The 24734-nt window shown below is 35.8% G+C and overlaps 1 protein-coding gene and 1 pseudogene across 1 annotated transcript in view; both read left to right on the top strand.

Moving 5' to 3' along the window:
- Positions 1–24734, top strand: part of LRRIQ1 (leucine rich repeats and IQ motif containing 1) — a 176093-nt gene that overhangs the window by 95923 nt on the left and 55436 nt on the right. Inside the window, exons 19-22 of the mRNA XM_006169613.1 lie at positions 10793–10882; positions 12373–12491; positions 13009–13104; positions 13418–13500. Coding sequence (XP_006169675.1) covers positions 10793–10882; positions 12373–12491; positions 13009–13104; positions 13418–13500 — 388 coding nt within the window. The remainder of the gene's footprint in view (positions 1–10792; positions 10883–12372; positions 12492–13008; positions 13105–13417; positions 13501–24734) is intronic.
- LOC102475111 (protein/nucleic acid deglycase DJ-1 pseudogene) lies at positions 1902–4957 on the top strand (annotated as a pseudogene).

The raw sequence follows: 24734 nt of genomic DNA, 5'->3' as shown, positions 1-24734 counted from the left end.
CTTCACTATGGGACTAGCCTAAATGAATATTTCAATAGTCAATAACCACCTTGAATCTCCTAGGCAGTTTTCTTACCGCAATGAATAAAAGAAATAATATCTCTGATGTCAAGGTGTTTATATTTACCTGTCACAAAAGGCAACAGGTGCTTTATGTTTTTATTAATTCCCCTTTGCCCTTGAGTTCCACAGAGGGAATCTGAAGAATTCCTCCTTAGTAATTCTGCATTTGAGGAGCTCCATATATTTTAAGGAGCTGTTAGCAATTCTGTATATCCTGTGGTCTAGAGGAAGTCCCTGCATGGGTTATATTAGATAGAAAACTAATTTTGCCTCCATTTCAGGAGGAAATACTATATCTTCCAAGTTTGCTAGTTAAATGAACATCTTTGAAAAGTTAGTCTATAACAAAAGCTTTTTAAGTTATGCAGAAGTGTAAGAGACCCATAGAGAATTTTCTCCCAACAATATCCATCTGTTTCTACATGGCAGATTTTTTCTTAAGTATGCCACTCCAGTGGCCACTCTGAATAATCTGATTGATTCACATAGCTATCTCATGATGTGTTTAAGATTACTCTGAGTAGGCCAGGTGATCATCTTCCTAAATTTCTTTATTGACCTTTCTATTAAGCTTGATATTTTAATCCAGCTATAGCTATTTCACAGACTCCTTCTTTTCCCTCAAGAACAAGGAAGCAATTCTATCACCCAAAACCACCTTGGCCAATGGGTTGAAGCTGACCTAAATGGATTCCAAGGTCATAGAAGTGTTTTCTTAAACACTTGAAGGTGTCTTATTGACCATATCATCTGCTTGGTGAGTGAGAATGGGAGTGGAGAAAACATCCAGAAATGCTTCACATGAAAGGTACAGGATTTGGGGTAATTTGATGCTGTCTTGATAGATTTATTAGTAGACCCAAGAGAAATGACTGTCAATTTGTGGCCAAAGCCTCCTGGAAAGGGATGGCAGACCTATCATCAGTAAGTTATATTAAAGTATTTTAGCAGTTTAGGAAAGCCTCTGAGGCATTTTCTTTGTGAAGGAAGGCTTCAGGTGTGGTTGGAAGGACAAAGGATTATTAATGTCCTTCCCTCTCCTATATGCCCCAGAATCTAGAGTATCCCTTTAGAAATTCTGGTTGTTATTCTACATCCACCAACTCAAAACTAGGCTGTCCCAGTTTAGAAGCTCTAACTTTATCTTTTTCTAATAATTCTCCATTCATGCCCAGAGCTTTTGTTGGGAAAGTTCAAAAACAAATAACATTTGCATATTTTATAAAATTTGAGCTGTCAAAATAGGTCTATATTACGCTCTATGAATTTTTTCTCCCCCTGATTATTACCTATAAATTTGCTGCAAGGGTGATCCTTTTCTGGGGACAGCTATAGTCACTGATCAAACTGCCCTGACAAGGTTTGTGGACAGAAGTAGGTGAGAGTCATAACATCAAGTCTTTCTTCAGTAGCTTTTGTGATAATCATACCTGTCAGACTCAGACAGTCCAGATGACTTAAAAATATGCAGATGAACTTCAGAGGCCACATTTACATGGCCTAAGTCAGCTGATTGATAGCCTTGAATGATGTCAGTCATGGTAAGGGATGGTAGTTGTAATAAAGTCAGTTTTCCAGAAATAAGCAGGGACAAAGAACCATGAGTTGTAGCCTCCCCAAGTACAAAACAAATTGGTAAAATTTTCAGGACTGGAAATATTAGCAGCTTCAGGCCTCCTCAGTAACTTTATACTTGTCATTCTCATTAGAGATTAAGCCCTTAACCATGAGCATCCATGTGAGTAACCCAGGCAGTTCTATCAGCAGCTGTGATTTGTTTTCCTTATTTGAAAGCCAAAATCAGGGTATCTTTACTCTGCCAGTCTGTAGTTTTCCACATGGCAGATAAAACTATGAGACCGTTGGCAATGACCCAAGGGTCAGTTGCAATTCAGCTTTGCCAAACCATCCATGAACTGGGTCCAAGAATTCAGGGGAACTTGGGTGAACTGAGGTCCATTTAAGTCAGCAGCTTTGATTCAGGTAGTAGAGTGGAATAAAGTTTCCATAAAAAGGATATCTACTATTTTCTCATGTAAAACAGACACACCTCTAAGGTTAGGTTGACTGCATTTTGAATATACCATTTCATTTTGACAAGTGATGCTTTTGGGATTCTTCACACATTTTAGTCAAGTTGTCTCACCTAAAACTGACAGTCTTAAGCCAGAAGGACACCACACTTCCAAGGGCCAGACACTGAGTGTGTAAAATAATCCAGTAAGACGCTAAGAGCAGCTTTTCAATAGGAGTGTCCCTGCTCTTGTGTCAGGAAGTCTGCAAAACCAAAGTTAAGCGGGATTCCTCCAGGTTAAGGCCACCTCCATTGTGAGAGGTTTCAAATGAGCAAAAATCATCAGTTACAGAGATATGTATTGTCTCCAGTACTGAAGGGATTTAATGAAGTGTTGGTCCTCTTTTTTAATGGTGAAGGGCTGAGGCATTGCATATTCTCCCACATATGAGGAGGCTTCAAAAAGTTTATGGAAAAAAAGAAATTAAAGTATGAGTGTATTTTTGGGCAAAAATATTTGAAATCCATATATACTTATTTTTCATTATGCATACTTCCCATGAGCTATTTGAAGATCTCTTGTACTCCCAAGAAATTTAACTTGAACAGGTGCCAGGTTTTGATCAGATTCATCATCTGCCTCCCCTGCTAGCAGAGGTGTGATTGATAACACCCATTGTAACCAGGAGTGAAACAAAACCTTTTTTTTTAATAATTATTTTTTATTTTATTTATTCATTCATTTATTTTTTAATTTGACCAGAGAGAGACAGAGGTTGAGAGTGAAAGAAAGAGGAAGTGAGAAAGCAAGCCACCAGATTCAGGACTAGAACCCTTGTTGGTCATGTGGGAGTGTCCAGTGCCTTAACCACCATGCCACCTGCTGGTCCCATCAAAAGCTTTTTTTTTCTTAAATTGATCTCTATGACTCAACAACCAGAGAATATCATCTGCATAGTGAAAGCTTTGGAAATTAGAGGGCAGAGATGCTCACACCAAATCTCGCAGGTAGCCCAGGTAGAAAATCACATGAGAGTTGTTCACATGGGGATTTTAGTCTTTTTTTCTCCCACATGTACCAAAAATAAAAATGATATTTATTTATGTATTATAAATTTATTTACTTATTTCTATATATTTAATCACCATGTATCATTACAGCATACCAAATTAATTTTCCTGTCAAAAATACACTGCATTTTGACCTAGTCAAAGACATTACCATAAGCATTGTAATCAACACATTTCTTTCCATTTTGGATCCCTTAAATGTTCTGTTTCTTTCTTCTTCACTTGATTCCCTCCCTCTCACCCTCTCCCATTTCCTACCCTCCTCCCCCGCTGTCTCAGGTATCATCATTGCTCTCTCTGTTTTTATATCTTCTTTTTTTTTTGAATTATTTATTTTATTTTATTTATTTATTTATTTTAATTTGACCAGAGAGAGACACACACAGAGAGAGAAAGACAGAGATGGTAAGTGAGAAAGCAAGCCACCAGATCCAGGACTTGAACCGTGGTCATCCATGTGGGAGTGTCCAGCGTCCTAACCACCATGCCACCTGCTGGTTCCCTATGTTTTTATATTTTCTAATCATTCAGTTCCTGCCGTAGAATGCTGACATTTGGTATCGAAGCAACATGGTACTGGCACAAAAACAGGCATAATAGAAGCCCCAGAAATCCCAAAATGTACATTGGCACTTCTTAAACTCTTCCCCTATTAGGATAATCCTCTCTGGTGTTTATGTGACAGAAAAGTAAATCATGTTAACATGTTAATTTCTACTGTACATTCTGATACAGAAGCAATAGCAGGACAGTGCATTGGCCAAAAGAAACCCATTCACAAAATAACTTCAGCTACTCTCTCCACTGTGACCTGTGTACTAACTTCATCAGCTGAATCTATGTGCTCAGTACTCCATGAAGCTTGGAGGGAAGCACTATTTCTGTTTCTTAGCCTGTCAACTGTATAAACCTCCTTGAAAAGATAGTCTGCAATGAAGCTGTCATAAGACATGTGCATGTGATAGACCCTGAAGAATTACCTCCTACCATTAAGTACCTTTTATTCACTAGTTATAATGAACTTCTGAAACAATAAGACTTTTTTTTCTTCTTTTATCTACAATGTATAGCAGGTTTTAAAGAATAATTTTAGCTTTAATTTCAGCCTCCTATGGGAGGAAGTTTTGCCACTTTGTCATAAAATATCTAAAATAGAGTGCGTAGCAAAGGGCCCCGTGGATGCTATGCATTTGTGCTGGCGTGCGTACCCATGTAGTCTGGTGTGAGTCTTAAAAAAATAGCAAAAATGGTTTTTAAAAGAGCTTAATCATCCTGGTAAAGGAGCAGAGGAAATGGAGACAGTCATTCCTGTAGATGTCATGAGGTGAGCTGGGATTAAGGTCACTGTTGCTGGCCTGGCTGGAAAAGACCCAGTGCAGTGTAGTCGTGATGTTGTCATTTGTCCTGATGCCAGTTTTGAAGATGCAAAAAAAGAGGGACCATATGACCTGGTGGTTCTACCAGGAGGTAATCTGGGTGCACAGAATTTATGTGAGTCCGCTGCCATGAAAGAGATCCTGAAGGAGTAGGAAAAGCAGAAGGGCCTCATAGCTGCCATCTGCGCAGGTCCTACTGCCCTGTTGGCTCATGTAATAGGCTTTGGAGGCAAAGGTACTGCACACCCACTTGCTAAAGATAAAATGATGAATGGAAATCATTACCGCTACTCTGAAAATCGTGGAAAAGGGTGGTCTGATTCTTACAAGTCGTGGACCTGGGACCATCTTTGAATTTGCTCTCGCGATTGTTGAGGCCCTGAGTGACAAGGAGATGGCCAATCAAGTGAAGGCCCCACTTGTTAAAGATTAGAGCAGAAGAATGTGCCTGTGAATTAGAGGAACAGACCCTTCGTGATCCATTCTCACTGCATTTGCATTTGCATTAAACAAGTGGCTGGCTAATGTGCCCCTATGTAGTCATTGCTGCTTGTGTAGTTGTGAAGTCACAACTGCACACGGATGGCTCAGCCTACGAGTTGTGTCTACATTTCTGAACCTTCTTTGCAGAATAAACAGGGCATTTAGCAAACTAAAAAAAAATAAAATAAAAAAAATAACATAGTAAATATCTAAAATAATGGACGTGAATAGTTTGATGTGGGGAACCAGCAGTTAGCGTAATGGCTATGTCGCTGAACTCCCACGTAGTCGACCACAGTTCACGTCCCGGACCCGGTGGCTTAAAACTCATGCCAGGCGCGTGTGCGTGCGTGCCCAAGATCCCGAGAGGAGAATGGAGGAGAAGGGATTGCGGCGTGACCATCCCCCCGGGGGGTGATTTCTCGCTTTCTGTCTCTATGTCTCTCTCTGTCTGGCAAGCGCACACGCCCTATAGCGAAAACCTCTCAAAAAAAAAAAAAAAAAAAGTCTGATGTGGCAGTACCTACACTGCTACTTACATCTTTTACCTTTAAAATTGTGAAGTAAGTTTTAGTTAATGTTTTTATTTGTTGACTTAGTTTGCCAGGTTTATTTTTTCCTTTTACTTATGCTTAGAAACCAACATGTAAAGAAACAGCATGATTATCTTTAAATTTAAACAACCAATACTTAATGTATCTCTTAACCCAGAGTAGATGAGAAAATCTAATATAGTGTAGATATCGAGTTTATCAGGAAAGTCAAGATGCATTTTTGCATAGAAAAATACAGAAAAGCACATCATGACTTTCCCAAAGACCTAGTACAAAAAAAATACAACAGGCACATTTGGATTTTTTTTAATCTCAGCATAAAGGCAGATTTAATAAATTTGCAAGAATAATTTTTTAAATTTATTTCTATGAGTGAGAGTGACATCTATCTCAGACAGAAAAAGACAGAGACAGAGACAGGCACCCCCAGCAGATTCTTCCTGCAGCCACCATTCCCAGCCAGCCCTGTCTTAAGGACTCATGTACACTTAGCATGTTCAGGGATATCTCTAGATGCAAACTTGAGGCCTTCTCTTGTGGGTCAACCTCACAGAGCACTGGAGTACTTTCATACAACTGACCAGCCCCCAATAGAAAAAAAAAAATTAAGGATTTTTGCCATAGGGTATGTGTACTCATTGGAGAGAGAACAGACCATGAGAGAGAAAGTGAGAAATAACCCCCAGGAGGGGATGGTCACGCCACAATCCCTTCTCTTTCATTCTCCTCCTGGGATTTTGGGCACACATGCACAAGCACCTGGCATGATTATCAAGTTGCTGTGTCTGGGACTCAAACCAGAGTCAACCATGTAGGAGTTCAGCACTGTAACCACCATACTACCTGCTGGGCCCAGAAAGAATTTTTAAGAGCGCAAAATGTGTTAACCTGGGCAACTTTTAGCCTTAGAGTTTCTGTTTGACCCCTATCTCAAATTAATCTGAGCATTACATATTATAGTACATAGTGGACAATAGAGAAGCACAACCACAACTAGAGGCAAAGTAAAATACTTAAAAATATAATGATTTGATTTAGTGAGAAAAGACTTGCATGAATACAACATTGGTTTCTAATAATACGAATAGCTGTGCTTTTTAAAATGCTCTCTTTTTTTGGAAGACAGCATTTAGGAAATGAATTTTAGGATTCAAAATGGACTGACTTTCTCAGCTTTAAGGCTAGTAAGATGTTGCAGATGATATCGGAAAACATTATAAAGAATTCTTTTTGGCATTGTGAGAGTCAGCTTGGGCAGAAGAGTAAAGTGTTGGGGCAGAAAGGAAGAGATAAGTGAAAGGAAGAGGAAAGAGATCAAGTCATTACTTTTAGAATTTCTAGGACCTATTCAGCACTAACTGACCTATTGCTTAGGATAAATATGGTCCTACTGTCATGTGTCAAATAAAAGCAGTATTTAAACAGCACCAAAAAATTTGCATAGACTTACACACATTAACAATTCTTATTTACAGTTCCTCTTTCTGGTAGTCTTAATTTTTGTCAAAGTTATAGCAGAATAATTTCTTCTCTGAACAAAAATATATATGTATATATGATCAAATATTCAACTGTGAATATAATTGAATGAAAATGTATTCAAGTTTAAGTTCATTTTCAATATATAAGTAAATTTGATAATAGTCCTCTAAGTAACAAAGTCAAGATCCTGGCCTGACACACTGTCCGTTTTCCACATCCACTTCTCAGGTGGCAAGATACTTTTTATAGTATAGCTGCTTCACATCTTCACATGTCTCATTTTAACCATTTTAACCACAATAAGATTACTGATTTGATTATAGCTGATGTGCTGTCGCTTTGATTTTCTTGAGGGAGACTTGGATTTCCCTTTATTTTGTCATTCAAAGAATGTTTTAAAAAGTTTCTTATTTATTTATTTATTCCATGAATGAGAGATACAGAGAAAGAGAGAGAGAGAGAAGGGGGGAGAAAGAGAGAAAGAAAGAGCACTTGGGACAGAATCTTGTCACCACAATCGTCCCTAGGTTCTGCCAGCCTCAGGTTATGGGCACATCTTTGCCTGGTATACTCAGAAAGGTCTTCAGCTATCTGAACCTTCCCATATGGGTCAGCCTCTCAAAGAATTGGGTTTTATTGCCGCACTGTGGTCCAACCCGTCAAAAAATAATTTTAAAAAATCCAAGTCCTGAATTCTGTTTACAATTTTGCATCAAATAAAAAAAAGTAATTTAAATTGCAGAGTTAAATTGAGCAAAAACAATTTAAATCAGTCAATCTCCTGAATGGCTTCCATGGAACTCCGGATAACCACATGGTGGGGATGCAAGAAAGAGAAAGCGACATACAAAAAATGGAAGTGAGGGAATTAGGTAGAGAAATAATTGGATTTTTTAGTTTGATGTTTTCCTGCATTAACACAGTTTAAAGGGTACACTTCTGTGACTACTGTAATTGGCAGTTTTAGACTTCTTTGTTATTCATCATGATCTAATCAGAGAATATAGGTTGTATAAGTTATTAATGGGAATTTACTAAATTTCCAGCCTTATTTAAAAAGCAATTGCATAGAAAGTTATAGGTTCATGTATGTAGAGATCTCTAAATATGCCAGGCATATAGATGCCCATGGCCAAAGCTGGGGATGGATTGCAGTGTCAAGACCCTGTTGGGAGGACTCTTCCTCTCTCTCTCAAAAAATAAATAAACTTAAAAAATAAAAAATAAAAAAGTAAATCAACATAAATAAGTATATTGCAAAATAAAGGAAATATCTTGTTTTCCTGTACTTTCCCAGATGTACCAAGTAAGTGCCCTTCAGGTCAATTCTTTTAATTAAAAATATGACATGGCCTTTCATTCCCTTTTATTGTAGTGCCTCCTGAAGTGTAGCCATTGTTTCCAGACTACCATTCTCAACTTTTTAATTTTTTTTCTGTGGGGATGAGAAGAAGGATTGCTAATGGTTTTAGTGAGAGAGATGTCTCCTACTCTCACTTTTTTTTTCAATACTGCTGTATTTAGGAATATTAAAATTGAATTAATTTTTTTATGACTGTGAAATGTGTGTGCACACACACAGAAGAGACACAGAACAGAGCAGGGGAAAAAAGTACCCTTAAGAGAGTCTGGTCATTATATGATACCTTCTCTCCAGTTCTCGAGCTCCTTGGGATCCTAGCCGCTTGGCATATCTTGTGGTTGACCCAGAGATCTGATCCGGTAGTTGGCCATATGACTTCTAGGCTCGTGTAGGGCACTTGTGTTACCACTGGGTCACGGTAGCCAGGCTTAAAATTTGACTTCCTTAATTGACAAATAAAATTATATATGGCTATCGTGTACAAAATGATGTTTTGAAATATGTATACATTACAAAAAGGCTAAATAGAGCTTATTAACATATATGTTATCTCATATATATTTTTTGTGGTGAGAATGCTTAAAATTTACTCTCTTAGGCCAGCAGATGGCATGGAGGTTAAGGCACTAGATCCTAGATGACTAACTGCAAACTGAGAACCAGACCCAGTGGCTTGAAAATCACACTGGGTACATGTACACACGTTTACAAAATCCCACGAAGAGACTGGAGGAAAAGGGATTGCAGCATAGCCATCTCCCCTGAGGGGGGGGGTGGTTTCTCACTCACTATCTCTCTGTCTGTCTCTGTTGAGGACAATTCTATAGCCAAAAAAAAAAAAAAAAAAGAATTATTCCTAGTGCCTTTCCAGAATCAAATACATGGTAATTAATTTTAGTCACCATCTCGTACAATAGATCTCTTGAACTTATTACTCCTGTCTGACAAATAGCAAATTCTTAAAAGCCAGGTATGTATTCTTAAATCGGGTATAATCCTGTTACATATGTGAATAATCCCTACCTAAAATGAATCTGATAGTGTACCTGCCTAACAATGAGTAAAGGAACCCTGTTTACATGATATTCAGATAACATGAATTTAATTAGATTTTCTAAGGTAAACTCTATAACTGAAGTCAGTCATTGCATTGCCTGCCTGCAATCAGTATGTCTTAGACCTGCCTTTCCACTGGTCTTTCAAAAAGCTGGCAAGAGTCATTGAGATTATATAAATGGAAAATCAAATTTATATTTCAGTATTATGATAATTCTAGTACTTTTTAAAAAACTTTTTTGAATTGTCAGAGTGCATACACTCACCCGAGAGATAAGAGACAGAGAGAAAGCACCTCTACTAGAGCACAGTCATGCTGCAATTCCTTGTCTTCATTTTTCCATTTTGTTGGCATGCACACATGTTGGACATGTTTGTCAAGCCCCGGGGCCAGGACTGGTGTATCAGCCATGTGGAATCTGGCTTTCTAGTGCTTTCACAATGCTTAACTGTTCCACTGTGGAGCTAGCCTGGTCATTCTAGTTTTTAACTTTTAAATGTTTTGTCATTTTACAATCTTAAAAAGCAAATCAGTTGTGTTATGATCCTCCTTTTTTCATAAATATCCAAAAAACATAGGACCACAGAACTTTATTTTAAGCTGCATTTGATAATCTAATAAAATAAAATTCAAGTAATTACATACCTCTACATAGTTCCATTGTGGACAGATTGAATAATTTTGGAAATTTTATAAATGGAGTAAAGATGTTTAACACAAAAGGATTGAAACTACAATTCCAAAAAATTAAGTTTATAATTTTGTTCTTTAACAGCTGAGCTAGAGAATATAATTCAGGAACCAGATTCCTTGTGTTGTTTTATTCACTGTCACAAAATCCTTTTTCCAATTATTCAGAAAATTTGTGAAATTTTGAAAGAATAATTAAGAAAACTCTAGCTTATAGTGTTCACTGTAAAGTTTGTATTAATATATCCAAGCACTATCATTTTCAGTAATGGCATTTGATAAAAAAAAATAACTTAAATTGTAAAAAAGCAAAAATAAAGACGATTTCCCTCAGTTACGTCAAGATTCAGCTCAGAGTCAGAGTTATAAACAGCTGAAGACACTTAACAATCTGCAGTTCATTTTTTAGAGCACTTGAAGACCAAATTTCACTTTTTCCAAAATTTGGTGATGAATAGTCTTATGCAGCATTTTAATATGTGTGCGTTAAACAGATGCATATCATCTCAAAATAGCGAGTAGCACGTTACCTGTAAATAAAAATTGTCAACATTTGCAAAATATAAATGCATACCTTAAAAGAAACTTTGAAAAAGTTATACAAACTATTATATACATTTAATGTTTTTATTTGTGCAGGCTGCCTTAGAGAAGGAGTGGCTAGCTTTAGATTCTGCCTGCTTCCCTTCACAAACACTGTTTCTCTCAGACCAGCTGCAATGGCCAAAGGTAACATGTCATGGAAACTTCTGAGCTCTCGATCTTTGCTCATTTCTTAAGGTTATATGCTATGTTGTGGTGATTAATAATACAATTTATTGACTTGAAACACAGAATTACTTTTAGAAGCCTCTGACTTCCTCCTCATCCCCAGATGTAATTTTTCATGTAGCTTTTCTTTCATTTGCTCCTAATTTTTTTCTTTATTTTGGATTTCTTTCAACACTTTATTTCACAGTAGCATGTGTTGTTTTATTCACTGTCACAAAATCCTTTTTCCAATTATTCAGAAAATTTGTGAAATTTTGAAAGAATAATTAAGAAAACTCTAGCTTATAGTGTTCACTGTAAAGTTTGTATTAATATATCCAAGCACTATCATTTTCAGTAATGGCATTTGATAAAAAAAAATAACTTAAATTGTAAAAAAGCAAAAATAAAGACGATTTCCCTCAGTTACGTCAAGATTCAGCTCAGAGTCAGAGTTATAAACAGCTGAAGACACTTAACAATCTGCAGTTCATTTTTTAGAGCACTTGAAGACCAAATTTCACTTTTTCCAAAATTTGGTGATGAATAGTCTTATGCAGCATTTTAATATGTGTGCGTTAAACAGATGCATATCATCTCAAAATAGCGAGTAGCACGTTACCTGTAAATAAAAATTGTCAACATTTGCAAAATATAAATGCATACCTTAAAAGAAACTTTGAAAAAGTTATACAAACTATTATATACATTTAATGTTTTTATTTGTGCAGGCTGCCTTAGAGAAGGAGTGGCTAGCTTTAGATTCTGCCTGCTTCCCTTCACAAACACTGTTTCTCTCAGACCAGCTGCAATGGCCAAAGGTAACATGTCATGGAAACTTCTGAGCTCTCGATCTTTGCTCGTTTCTTAAGGTTATATGCTATGTTGTGGTGATTAATAATACAATTTATTGACTTGAAACACAGAATTACTTTTAGAAGCCTCTGACTTCCTCCTCATCCCCAGATGTAATTTTTCATGTAGCTTTTCTTTCATTTGCTCCTAATTTTTTTCTTTATTTTGGATTTCTTTCAACAACTTTATTTCACAGTAGCAAAAAAAAAAAAAATGATTTGCTTCAGCTGTATATTTGGCAGTAGACTAAAATCACTAGTTGACGGCACTTTAAAAATACAAAAATATGCATTAAGAGGGCAACAGCTGAAGATGCTCAGTCAGAGGTCACTGGGCTGCAATATCAGTTATTTATTTGATAATCTTTGAAGTTTTTGTTTTCTGAGATTTGTAAAGATCTTTGCAATTAATCATTTTCTATATGTGAGCTATACCAAAAAGCATATTCTTTACTACTACAAGCAAAAGAGCATTTATGTATTTTCGATAAATTTCACTTTCTTATAATTTTATAATAAAGTTCCTTTAAGATCCTCCTGGTATGCATCTAAAGAAATCCAGTGTACATGCTAGAATTTTTTCAATTTATGCTAATTTCTATTTTTTCTGATAAGATCTCTGGAACCTTAAAATATGATGATACTTCAGATAATTTACCAAGTCAGCCAGCTCAAGCATGGCAATGTAATGAGAAAGAAAATTTATTTTCGTCAGATCACACAAAACGTAATAGGTAAGCCAAACCACTCTTTTAGAGGATCAACCTAGAATAGACAATAATATTACATTCCTTACAAAAATGGATGTGACTTTAATTTTTTAAAACATGAAACAATGTTTAGTATTAAATATATCATAATGACTTAATGGAGTTTCTAGTATAGGAGAAATGTGTGAGGTAGATGCATTGAAGCAACCACAGAACTTATGTGTCAGTGAAATAATGTAATTAATTATTTTAAATAAGTGGATCTTTAAATACTGTTATATAGGTAGAGATAAGGATTAAAATTAAAATCCCAGTGCTGCATTTCTTTTGACAGAAGGATTAAAATATGTTGTAAGTAATTGAAATGTAAACATTTTAAATTAATGGCAGACTTTTATTACTTTTCAAGATAAAGTTTTCCTGAAACTTAAATGGACCTTATTCTAAGTTTGAGACAACGTAAACAGCTTGCAGTTTTAAAAAGTGCTGAAATACTTAGGTTGTTTCAATTAAAAGGAGCTTTTTTTACCCCCATTGCTAGATCAGAACATAGAACTTTGTCCTGGACACCAGAATCAAAGACTAGTAGGAAGAATTTGCTAAAATCTGAAAAAGAGGAGAAAATTTCAGAAGAATGGTAAGTGGTTTATTTTATACTAAAAACATTACAAAATGAAGGGACTGATAATTGTACAAGGCTGATTTTTCAGGGTTTTTAGAATACCTTGATTAGTTTTTAAGAAATTATATATCTGATTTGATTAAAATTTCCTAAGTAGAAATCCAAACTTATATTACTATAAGTCAGATATGTGATTTGATTAAAATTTCCTAAATGGAAAGCCAAACTTATATTACTATAAGTCAGATATGAGTGTTTATATGTATATGCACCTATAAATATGGTCTGGATATTTGTTTTGCCTTGATTAATTTTATTCTTTTTATAGGGGCTTTAAGGATATTTCTACTGCTCAGCAAATGCTGAAGAGGGCACAGAAAATGAAATCAAAGAAATTTAAAAAAAAATTAGGTGAGTGATTAATGCTCTTTGAATAATAAATATGTATGTAATATTGAAAATAAATTCTTTTGAAACTGCAGCTTCCCATCTTCCAAATTATATTTAGTAGGAATAAAAACAAATGTACAGATAAATATGTAAAGATAATTACTGAAAAAATAAACAAGAAAATTTACATAAAAGTATGATTTATTATACTCAGGTGTTAATTTTTCTCTCTGTTTCTTATCTACTTTGCTATAACTTTTGGGCATTGAGAATCATTTTATAATTTGTTTCTAAACTGGTTTATTTTGGGTAATATTGATTTTAAAAGGCAACTGCTTCATGTGTTTATTTCTTTGTGTGATTTATAACTGCTTGATTATTCAGTAAATTATATGAATTAACCAGCTCTATGGATTTTAGCTGTTACAACATGACACCTGGGAAAAGAAGTACAATTTATGTCTTTTATGATTTTGTAGAACTTGGGAAATGTTCAAAGACATCTTTTCTTCTATTCCACTTGCCAGGCTACTCTTCAAATCATTTGTCTTTCTTTGGACATGTCTAATGACTTTAATAAAATTACTTAACATATGGATAAATTTATAGATATAGTGCTTTATAAAGTGCTTTATATAGCGCGCTATAGCATATCTGTAAAACTACTTAAAATTGCCTGTAACTTCACGTTTACTTATAGCAGTATAAGTACATACTCATACAGGCTTAATATAAGCCACATAACTTTAAGAAAAAAAATGTTTTCGGTTCATTTTGTTCTTCAGTTTCATTTGTAAAGACCTTATTGTCAATAAATGTCTCCCTAAAAGTACCATTATTTCTGAGAAAAGCAAGAAACCTATATTTACCCCAGAGTTTTAGCTTGTTAAATATACAAAGAAGTATTTAATTTTTATTTTTACCTTTATTCATTTTTCTATTTATTATTTTAAGTATGATTCTAAGAACCATAGTTTCTCATTCAAAAAATAAATAAAGTTAAGCAGAATATTGTTGATTTCCAAAGAATAACTGATATTTTTGGCCCATCATTCATTTCCCATTGATTAATTACTGGTGATTCATTTTTATATCCAGAAATGTTCAACTTTTCTTTCTTGGTGTTACATTGGTGATATCTTAATTTTATCTATTATCTTTCTGACATAATTATTTTCCATTGTGTACTAAAATTTGTCAGGTTAAAAATATTGAAATTTTAAGCATTTTTAAGGAAAATATTGTGGCGGTGTGTTTTTCAGCCAATCTTTGTCTTCTGTATTCTCATTTTGTAAATTTTTATTGATTATTATGGTTCCATGGAATAACAACTCAGAACCCTATGCAAGAGTGAGTCTCTTGGTTCTGAGGATGTAGGAGCCATATAGTAAATCTGGATTGTTTTATAAACTCTTTTATTGCTTTGCTATATATTTACCCATCCTCGATAGTATCACAAAACATTCTTTGGACTGTTGTTTTAAGAATAAAAATAAAAATTGCTGAAAGTTTTGGGCAAGTTTAAATATAAGAAGTTTAAAATCTGATTCAGTCCATCTTTGACAAATTTATGCTCAAGAAATTTTGCTATTGTATTTTTTAAAAAGATGTTAAAAACGTTTGCAAAAGTCTCTAGTAGTGAAAGCCGAGGAAAAGTTTATCTTGGCAAACTTTCTGTATGATTCTATACCTGGAAAGAGATGGATTTTACTGGAACGTTCTTGAAACTAAGGGGTTTTATTTTGTTTTGTTTAGGTTGAGTATTTTTGACAAATCAGAATAAAAAATAATTAGCAAAGGAATTAATAAGGAATATACACACTCACCCATAAAATTATTTCCTTAATAACCATTATTATACATAATTATCAGGCAAAAAATTAAGACTCTATCAGTCACAAGGGGGCATGGTAGGGTAACAAATGAAAAAGGATGACTAGTCAGCCAATTTGAAAATCCCTTCTCGAACTTAATGTTTTGATAGTGGTCATTAACTATGACCCATAAAATATGATAATAATCCTAAATGGCAATTGTATAATTTTTAGGGGGATTATTGCTCCAATTACGTGATTGTAATCCAGATTGTATTATTACTATGTGAGGTTTATATCTCCATGGTACAATTTTATTTTGCTTTTATAAATCAAAATATTAATAAGACAAAAGCATTTTTCTTTAAAACTCAAATGTTGAAATGCATATTTTAATCATGAGCTTTATATGCTCTTTGCTCTTTTCCTCTACTCTTCCTTTGCAACAGATATACAGGTGAGAAATATTCAAGCAGGATAAAAGTAAAAAACAAAAACATTAAAAAGAAAATCAGAAGGGATCCTCTTCAGTTATCATATTTTTTTCTCCTATTAGGCTGATGATGTGGAATTTATGTTATTGTATATATGTGAGTAATCATTTAGGACTGAGTGTCCCAGGTTTTCTTCTCATAGAATAAAACATTTTATAGTAGCCTACGTATTGTAATTCAATCTGGATTTGCTATTAATTTATTTTAATCTGTCCAAACTAAGGCTATAATTTTGAAATTTTAACTTATGAGCTAAATAATCTTTTAAATACTTATATTCTGATAAACACTTAAAATTTTACTAGTAATTTGAAAATACATACGGAGATAGGTATGTTGTCAACTTGTAATTTCTGAGCCACCAGAGGGCACCATTGTCCATAAAATGTTAACCAGCCCTAGGGGGTTAGGGAGGACAGCAGAAGTGTCAGAGAATGACCATCAATTCCCATTTGAATTGAATAATAAATTATTTAAATTATGTTCTACAATCTGACAAAGGAGTGATCCTCAAGGAAGTGCGATTTAAATACAAAGAGTAAGGAAGCTTTAATTCAAATTTCTAACCTGAAAAACCTTACAGTGATTTGCTCAGTAGCAAGTGCTTAATAATTTTCACTCTATAATGTGGACATAGTGTTTTTAGCCAAGGTATATGAATTGACAGGATTTTAAGGTGAGAATGGAAATAGGGAAAAAGGCAGAGAGTAAATTAAGGAAATACAGTGTAATGGAATAGGTTGCGTGGAGGAAGAATATTACTGAAGAAGCCAAGGAATTCAGCAACTGAGGAAACCTATGTGGTTGGTCATCTGTTGGGGGAAATGCAATATTCGTGACTTGTGTTGGTCTAAGTGAGGCCATCTGCTTTACAGAGGAGGAGCAGAAGGAATAGCCCGGGGAGGGGAAAGAAGAATTGATTGGAAGCCAGAAGATGAAATCTATTAATAAAATTGTAAGAGGTTATCATGATTTACTGTTTATGTTTGGGTTATGGTAGTTGTTTCTTCTAGTGAATAATTGCTATTTCCCTCATGACTGACATGAGCTTGAACCAATAATGACTGCTTTTGTTTTTGTGGGATTTTTGTTTGTTTTTTACTGCTGTCTTTGCATACAGAAGTACTGTAATTTTAGAATTGGGTGACACGTGTTGGAATTTAGCAAATACTTAGGGAGACTTAGAACTCAGTACTGCAATAAAGAACATCACGTGTAAGGTGAGAGTTACTGGTTTATTGAAAACATACAAGGTCAGTAACCTAAGGGCAATGAGCATAATTGGTAGCAAGACTTAGATGAACTGAATGGCGAAAGGAGTGGGTGATTGGTTTCCATGGAGAGGATGAGGTCTGAGTGTAGAGCAGCTGGTAAGAAATTGAAGGACTATGAATATAGCATGAAGAGGTAATACAGTTTCTCTACATTTACTGTGTTTATGCATATCAAATTTAAATTTGTACAGCTAAAGGAAGCAAGATGAAGCAATCAGGGTTAATTTAGATGTAAAGGCAAAGCCACAAGAATCCTTAAACGTTGGTCATCTGTAGCCGTTTGTAACACCCCGCAGTTGTTAATTGCACACTAAGCATTTGATAAATAGTTGTTGATTTTATTTCCATGAAGAAAATAGCTGGAGACTAACAGTTTTTATTTTAAGAGTGTCTCACCAAGTTGTGGTTCTTGTGTCTTGTCCCACCTGGGACTACAGGTGTGTGCCATCACTCATGGTGCTTTTTTGAGACACAGCCTCACTTTGTTGCCCAGCCAAGCTCATGCTCACACTTCTGCTGCCTCAGCTTCAGTGGCTGGTACCACAGGTTCACAGCCACTGCTTCTGACCTTTAGGTTGGATTGGGAATTGACTCTGGCCTCCCATGTGGTCTCACTGACAGAGCACAGCATCTTAGCTACATGTCTGCCAACATGGATAGACCTGTGTTGGTAACATTTAATAATAATAGTCAAGAATTAAGCCAGGTAGAAAATTTTAAAAAGTTATTCTTTATGTAAATAAATAGCAAAATCATGAGCTTGCGGGACCAGCAGATGGTAGTACTGGTTACGTTGCTGGACTCCTACGTAGTTGAGCACCATTAAAGTCCTGGACCTGATGGCTTAAAACTCACACCAGGCATGTGTGTATGTGTGCCCAAAATCCTGAGAGGAGAATGGAGAAGGGATTGTGGTGTGGCCATGTCCCCTGGGGGGTGATTTCTCACTTTCTGTCTCTCTGGCAAGCACACACTCCCAATAGCAAAAATCTCTCTCATAAAAAAAAAACAAAATCAGTTTGTAAAATGATGATATAACGAAGGAATGTTAAGGGGAAGGGCCTCAAAGAGAATACAATAGTTAATGTGCCAGCAAAATTAAGTTTATTCAAGGTGATTGTTTACCTCACAAATCTCAATAGTTATAGAATATCCGAAATAATTTCAAGAATTTTGATGAAATGTTATTTTGTTGTGCCCTTAGTAAAATTATAATGAAACTCATTTTACTAGTAAGATACTTGAAGGGGGACCCCACTTCTTCCCTGTTGTAGTCCCAGAATCTATTACACCTAGCACCTAGTAGATTCAATAAATCACAGTTAACTAACTCAAAAATAAATAAAAGTCACTGATGTGTATAACTGTTTGTGTGTATTTTACTCATGTAGATATATATTTATATGTATGAAGGCTAATTTAAATTAGTAAGTAGTGGGGCCAGCAGGTGGCATTGGATTCTCACATGACCAACCAACCATAGTTTGAGGCCTGACCTGGTACCTTGAATTCTTATTCTCTCTCTCTCTCTCTCTCTCTCTCTCTCTCTCTGTGTGTGTGTGTGTGTGTGTGTGTGTGTGTGTGTGTGTGTGGTGAGCACAAGTGTCTTATAGCAAATTTTTAAAAATTAAAATAATAAATAATTGTTTAAAAATAATAATAAATTAGTAAATAGCATTTCCTATAAGGTAATGAAATATAGTTAGTCATTCAACCTTAACATAAACTGCTCTACTTGATACCTACAGAAAATGAGTAATGACAATCAGATTTTTATGTAAACAGAATGATAATAAACCAGTGAACAAAATTAGGATTGTAAAAAATGAAAAAGGATTATTTAAGGGAATGAAACAATTTTATGGATATTCTAATACCTAACTAAAATTAAGTTGTTTAAATGAGATAATGGATATAAAGTGTCAAGAATAGATCTGCATTAATAATAATTTAGTTTAATACAATATTTTTTAAAATTTTACTTATCATTATTATTATTTTAAATTTGATATAGGGCAGTTGGACTCAGGAGAGAGAGAGAGAGAGAAAAGTGAGAAAGCAAGTTTCCAGATTTGGGACTTGAACCATGACCAGTCATGTGGAGTGTAGAGCCTCAGCCACCACGTGACGTTCTGGCCCCTCAATCGTATTTTTTAAACGTCTAATTATTTGCTTCCTTACATTTTTCCAAAGGGTGCGTACACTTGCCAGAGAGAGAGAAGGAAAGTGAAAAAACATCCCCTGTGAAGAATTGTCAAACCAGGATCCCTCCTTCTCCACTTCTCCCTCTTTTCTGGGATTTGCAGATGCATGCCCTGGCTTGTTTCTCAAGCTGGCAGGTCTGTACTAGAACAGCAAAATTGGCCATGTGGGATCCAGGTGCCTAAACCCTCAGGCCACAGACTGGCACTTTAAGATGTGTTTAACACCTACTTCCCCAACACTGGGAAAGTTGTACTGGAAGATAGAAAGATTTTTGTTGTTGTTGTTGTTGTTTTTTGTTTTCAAGCAACAGTAACCTTTCATTGATGATCACAGAGGTGCAGACTTGAATGTAATCTATCCAAAGAAATTAAAGACCTCCACAAGAAAAGCTATGAGAAGCAGAAAAAAGAAATTGAAAATGACACAAAAAAGTGGAAGGACATCCCATGTTTCTAGATTGGAAGAATTAATATAATCAAAATGGCAGTTCTATCCAAATTAATCTACATATTTAACACGATCTCAATCAAAGTGCCAGAGACATTCTTCACAGATCTAGAAAAGACAGTCATATAGTTTGTAATCATAAAAGACTTCATATTGCTAAAGCAATTCTTCACAAGAAGAGTGTAATGGGTGGCATCTCACTCCCGAACCTGAAAATATACTACAAAGCTGTAGTAATCAAAACAGCATGGTACTGGCACAAAAAACAGATAGGTGGGGGGAACCAGCAATTAGCGTAATGGCTATGTCACTGGACTCCCACGTAGTTGACCGCGGTTCACGTCCTGGACCTGGTGGCTTAAAACTCACGCCGGGCGCATGTGCGTGCATGCCCAAGATCCTGAGAGGAGAATTGTGGAGAAGGGATTGTGGCATGGCCATCCCCCCTGGGGGGTGATTTCTCGCTTTCTGTCTCTCTGTGTGTGGTCGGGGGGGGGCCCGCGCCCTTTAGAAAAAAAAAAAAAAAAAAAAAAAAACTCTCAAAAAACAGATAGATGGGCCAATGGAACAGAATAGAGTCCCTATATATACACTCCCGAACATACAACCAACTGATTTTTGACAAAGGGTCACTGTCAATCAAGTAGGAAAAGGAAAACCTCTTTAGCAAATAGTGCTGGAAAAATTGGATATTCCCCTCCAGAAATATGAATTTGAACCCCTACTTCTCACCATTGACAAAAATCAACTCAAAGTGTATCAAAGATCTGAAGCTAAGACCTCAAACTATAAAACTACTGCTGGAAGACAGGGGAAACTGGGAGACATTGGGGTAGGCAAAGACTTCTTAAATATGACTCCCAAACCATAGTCAATAATCCCAAAAATAGACAAGTGGGATTACATCAGATTAGGAAGTTTCTCATGGCAAAAGACACAGTGATCAATGTGAATTGACAGCCTTCAGAATGGGAAAATATTTTTGTAAACTGTTCATCAGATAAGGGACGTGTAACCAGAATACATAGGGAACTCAAGCAGCTGTCCCAAGAAAAAGATGAACAACCCTATTAAAAGATGGAAGAGTACATTGAAAAAACCACTCTCTAAGGAAGGCAAAGGAATAGCCAAAAGGCATATGAAAAAAAAAAAACTCAACATCTCTCATTGTAAGGGAGATGCAGATCAAAACCACAATGAGTAACTAAACCCAGGCAGAAAGAATAAGATTAAAAAAAAAAAAAAAAAAAAATTACAAGTGCTGGCAGGGGTATGGTGAAAGGGGAACTCCTCTACACTGCTGGTGGGAATGTAAATTGATCCAGCCACAGCGGAGAACAATATGGAGATTCCTCAAAGATCTACAAATAGAACTACCATATGATCCAGCAATACCACCCCTTGGTATCTACCAAAAGGACAGAAGAATCCTTAGTTGGAAAAATCCTTGCACATCGATGTTTATTGCAGCACTATTCATAATCGCTAAGACATGGAACCAACCCAAATGCCTATGAATAAATGAATTGATGGAAAAAGTGTGACCCATATGCCCTATGGAATACTACTCAGCCATAAAACAAAACAAAAAGACAAAACCTGGCTTTTGATAGAAAGTGGATGAATATGGAAGATTTATTGCTGAGTGAAGCAAGTCAGGCTATGAAGGAGAGACAGTGTATTTCTCCACTTAATATATACTGAGTGTCCGCACTCTATAGCTAAAACTGAATGATAGAGGATATAGAAACATAGTAAATGGTTATAAATTCCAGATACAGTGTAGGAAGAAGGCCAGTGAAGGAGTAGAGTCTGAGGGAGGACATTAAGGAGAAAAGTAGAGAGGCAAGGCATTTATGGGACAAAGAAAGGGGTTATTATCTGTTGAAAATAATGTGTATAGTATTCTCAGCTGGACTGGTGAGAAATGTAGACATGTTGGAATATTCACTTTGCAAGCTAAGTAAGGTGATTGGATATATAAAAGAAATTGAAATAAAAAATTTAAAAAATTTTAAAAACTTGCTCATCAATGTCTATAGCAGCTACATACATAACTGCCAATATTTAGAAGCAACCAAGATGTCCTTCATTAGGTGGATAATTAAATGGATGGATAATGAATAAACTGTGGCACATCCAAAAAAATGGCATATTATTCAGCGCTAAAAGAGATGATCTATCATATTACTAAATGAAAGAAGCCATCCCCAAAAGACTACTTTATTATGCCAAGTATACAACATTCTGTAAAAAGCAAGACTATAGAGATGGTAAAATCGGTGGTGCCTTTTGACTGGAACTGCCATCTTCCAGTAATTAACCAAAATGATGAACACAAGAAGAAAGAGGAGAGATACCTGATAATGTGTTCTCTAGCCTTTTAGAAAACATGGAGTGGTTCCTTTGGCAATATATATGCGAAAATAGAAAAAAGGTGATATCATAGACATCAAGGGAATAGATACTATTCAAAAAGGAATGCCCCACAAATGTTACTATGAGAAAACTGGAAGAGTCTACCATGTTACCCAGCATGCTGTTGGCATTGTTGTAAACAAACAAGGGCAAGATTCTTACCAAGAGAATGAATGTGTGTATTAAGCATATCAATCATTCTAAGAGTAGAGATAGCTTCCTAAAACATGTGAAGGAAAATGATTAGAAAAAGAAGGAAACCAAAGACAAAGGTACCTGGGTTCAACTAAAACACCAGCCTCCTCCACCCAGAGAAGCATACATTGTGAGAACCAATGGAAAGGAGCCTGAGCTACTGGAATCTATTCCCTATGAATTCATGGCATGATGGGTGTTAATGACTCTATGGTCTATTAAAAATAAGTAAGTAAGTAAGTAAGTAAATAAATAAATAAATAAATAAATAAATTGGGACCAGCAGTTTGCGTAATGGCTAGGTTGCTGGACTCCCATGTAGTTGACTGTGGTTCGAATCCCGGACCTGGTGGCTTAAAACTCACGCCAGGCACGTGTGCGTGCATGCCCAAGATCCCGAGAGGAGAATGGAGAAGACAGGATTGCAGCGTGGCCATCCCCCCGGGGGAGGGTTTCTGGCTTTCTGTTTCTCTCTCTGTCTGGCAAGCACATGCACCCTATAGCAATAAATAAATAAATAAATAGTGGAAACCATCGGTTTGCTTATGTAGGAGAATAACTTAAAATACTGTTTATTCTGCATCTCTATTTTACATTCTGAAAAAATATGCTACTGTAGCATTTAATTAAAATATGCAGAGGCCAGCAGCGGTGTGGTGGTTAAGGTGGCTCAATCCCACATGGCTAACTGAGAGGCTTAATTCCTGGGCCTGGTAACTTAAAAAACACACTGGGAGTGAGGGGGTTTACCAAGTGGTGTGATGGTTAAGGGCTCTGGGCTCCTACATGGCCTACTGAAATTTGAGTCTTGGACCTGGTGGCTTGCTTTCTCTTTCTCTTTCTCTCACTCTGACCCTCTCTGGTCAAACTTAAATAAATAAATAACACACTGGGGGACCAGCAGATGGTATAATGGTTAGGTTGCTGGACTCCTACATAATCAACTGTGGCTCAAGTCCCAGACCTGGTGGCTTAAAACTCACACCGGGCGTGTGTGCATACATGCCCAAGATTCCAAGAGGAGAATGGAAGAGACGGGATTGCAGCATGGCCATCCCCCATAGGGGATGATTTCTTGCTTTCTCTCTCTCTGTCTCTCCAGCAAGCATACGCACCCTATAGCAAAAATCTCTCTCTTAGGAAAAAAAAAATCCACACTGGGTGCGTGTGTGTGTGTGTGTGTGCACCCAAAAGCCTGAGTGAAAAGATGGCCATCTCCCTGGGGGGTATGCTTTCTCCTCTCTCCTCCTTTCTGGCGAGCCCATACACCCTGTAGCAAATTAAAAATAAATATGACATTTGGGATTCATGACATTTAAAATATTGTTTTTCCAGTTAGCATATTTATTCTATTGCACTAGATATTAGTCAGCAATTCTTAAACTCTCATATGGATGATACAAGATACTAAGAAAATGTTTGCTTCTCGGAATTGTTTTATGTTCTTACTATGAATGCGTAACTTTTCATTCAGTATGTTATCTCCTGTTGCTCATGTAACTATCTTCTTTTCCCTACCACATACCTACAATTCTTCCATGTGCAACAACTCCATCTTACTGCAGCAGTACCAAATCACCCACTTCCACGTTTTATATAACCATTTATTACCAATAAAAAAATTGGTACATTCACAAAAATGTCATTTATTTTGTAAAATTAATAGGTTTGATGTGTTTCTTTCTTTAAAAACATAGAAAATTTATACATATTTGTTATGTAAATATAATACCTTATGGCAAGAAAGAACACAGTTATTCTGTGTTAAAGTAATGAAATAATCTTTTTCTCTCCCCTCTTATCCCTTTCCTTTCATTTACTATATCCCAGCTCCCCATATTTTAGAGGGAGGAAAATAGGGTACATATTTTTCCTCTGTAATGCTAGCATTTACCTAGTTAGATATTTTTGAGAGTGTTGCTTTATTCCATCAGAAATTTCAGGAATTTAAGAAAGGAACTAAAATAGTAAACTATAAAGTAACTCCACAAATGAAAAGGTGATGCCATAACTGGAAAGTATACATGTGTGAATATTTTTCACATTTTTAGTGTTTTTATCTTTTAACTGTTATCTGTATGTTTAATCAGATAACCGAGAATATATACATGATTGGCTACCTTTTGAAATTATAAGTTCAAAATAGCTTCGTCATTTCATATAGCCTTGTAGAGTAGATTTTTAAACTTTATTTTTTAATTTGCTATTGCATTTAATTGTTGCATATCTTTGTGGGGCACGATGTAGATCTTCACAGCATGCGTGCAGTGTGTGACAGTCAAATCTAGGATAATGCCATATTCATTGTTCTCAGCAAACACCCTGTTTGATGTGTGTGTGTGTGTGTGTGTGTGTGTGTGTGTACATTTTGTTAATGCCACCATAAAGGTATGGTAAGGCATTTCAAG

This window comes from Tupaia chinensis, unplaced genomic scaffold, assembly GCF_000334495.1.
Source record: "Tupaia chinensis unplaced genomic scaffold, TupChi_1.0 Scaffold147312_1, whole genome shotgun sequence".
NCBI classification, from domain to species: Eukaryota; Metazoa; Chordata; class Mammalia; order Scandentia; family Tupaiidae; genus Tupaia; species Tupaia belangeri.
Note: the sequence above shows the minus strand (reverse complement) of the source record. Positions and strands in the feature narration are given on the sequence as shown.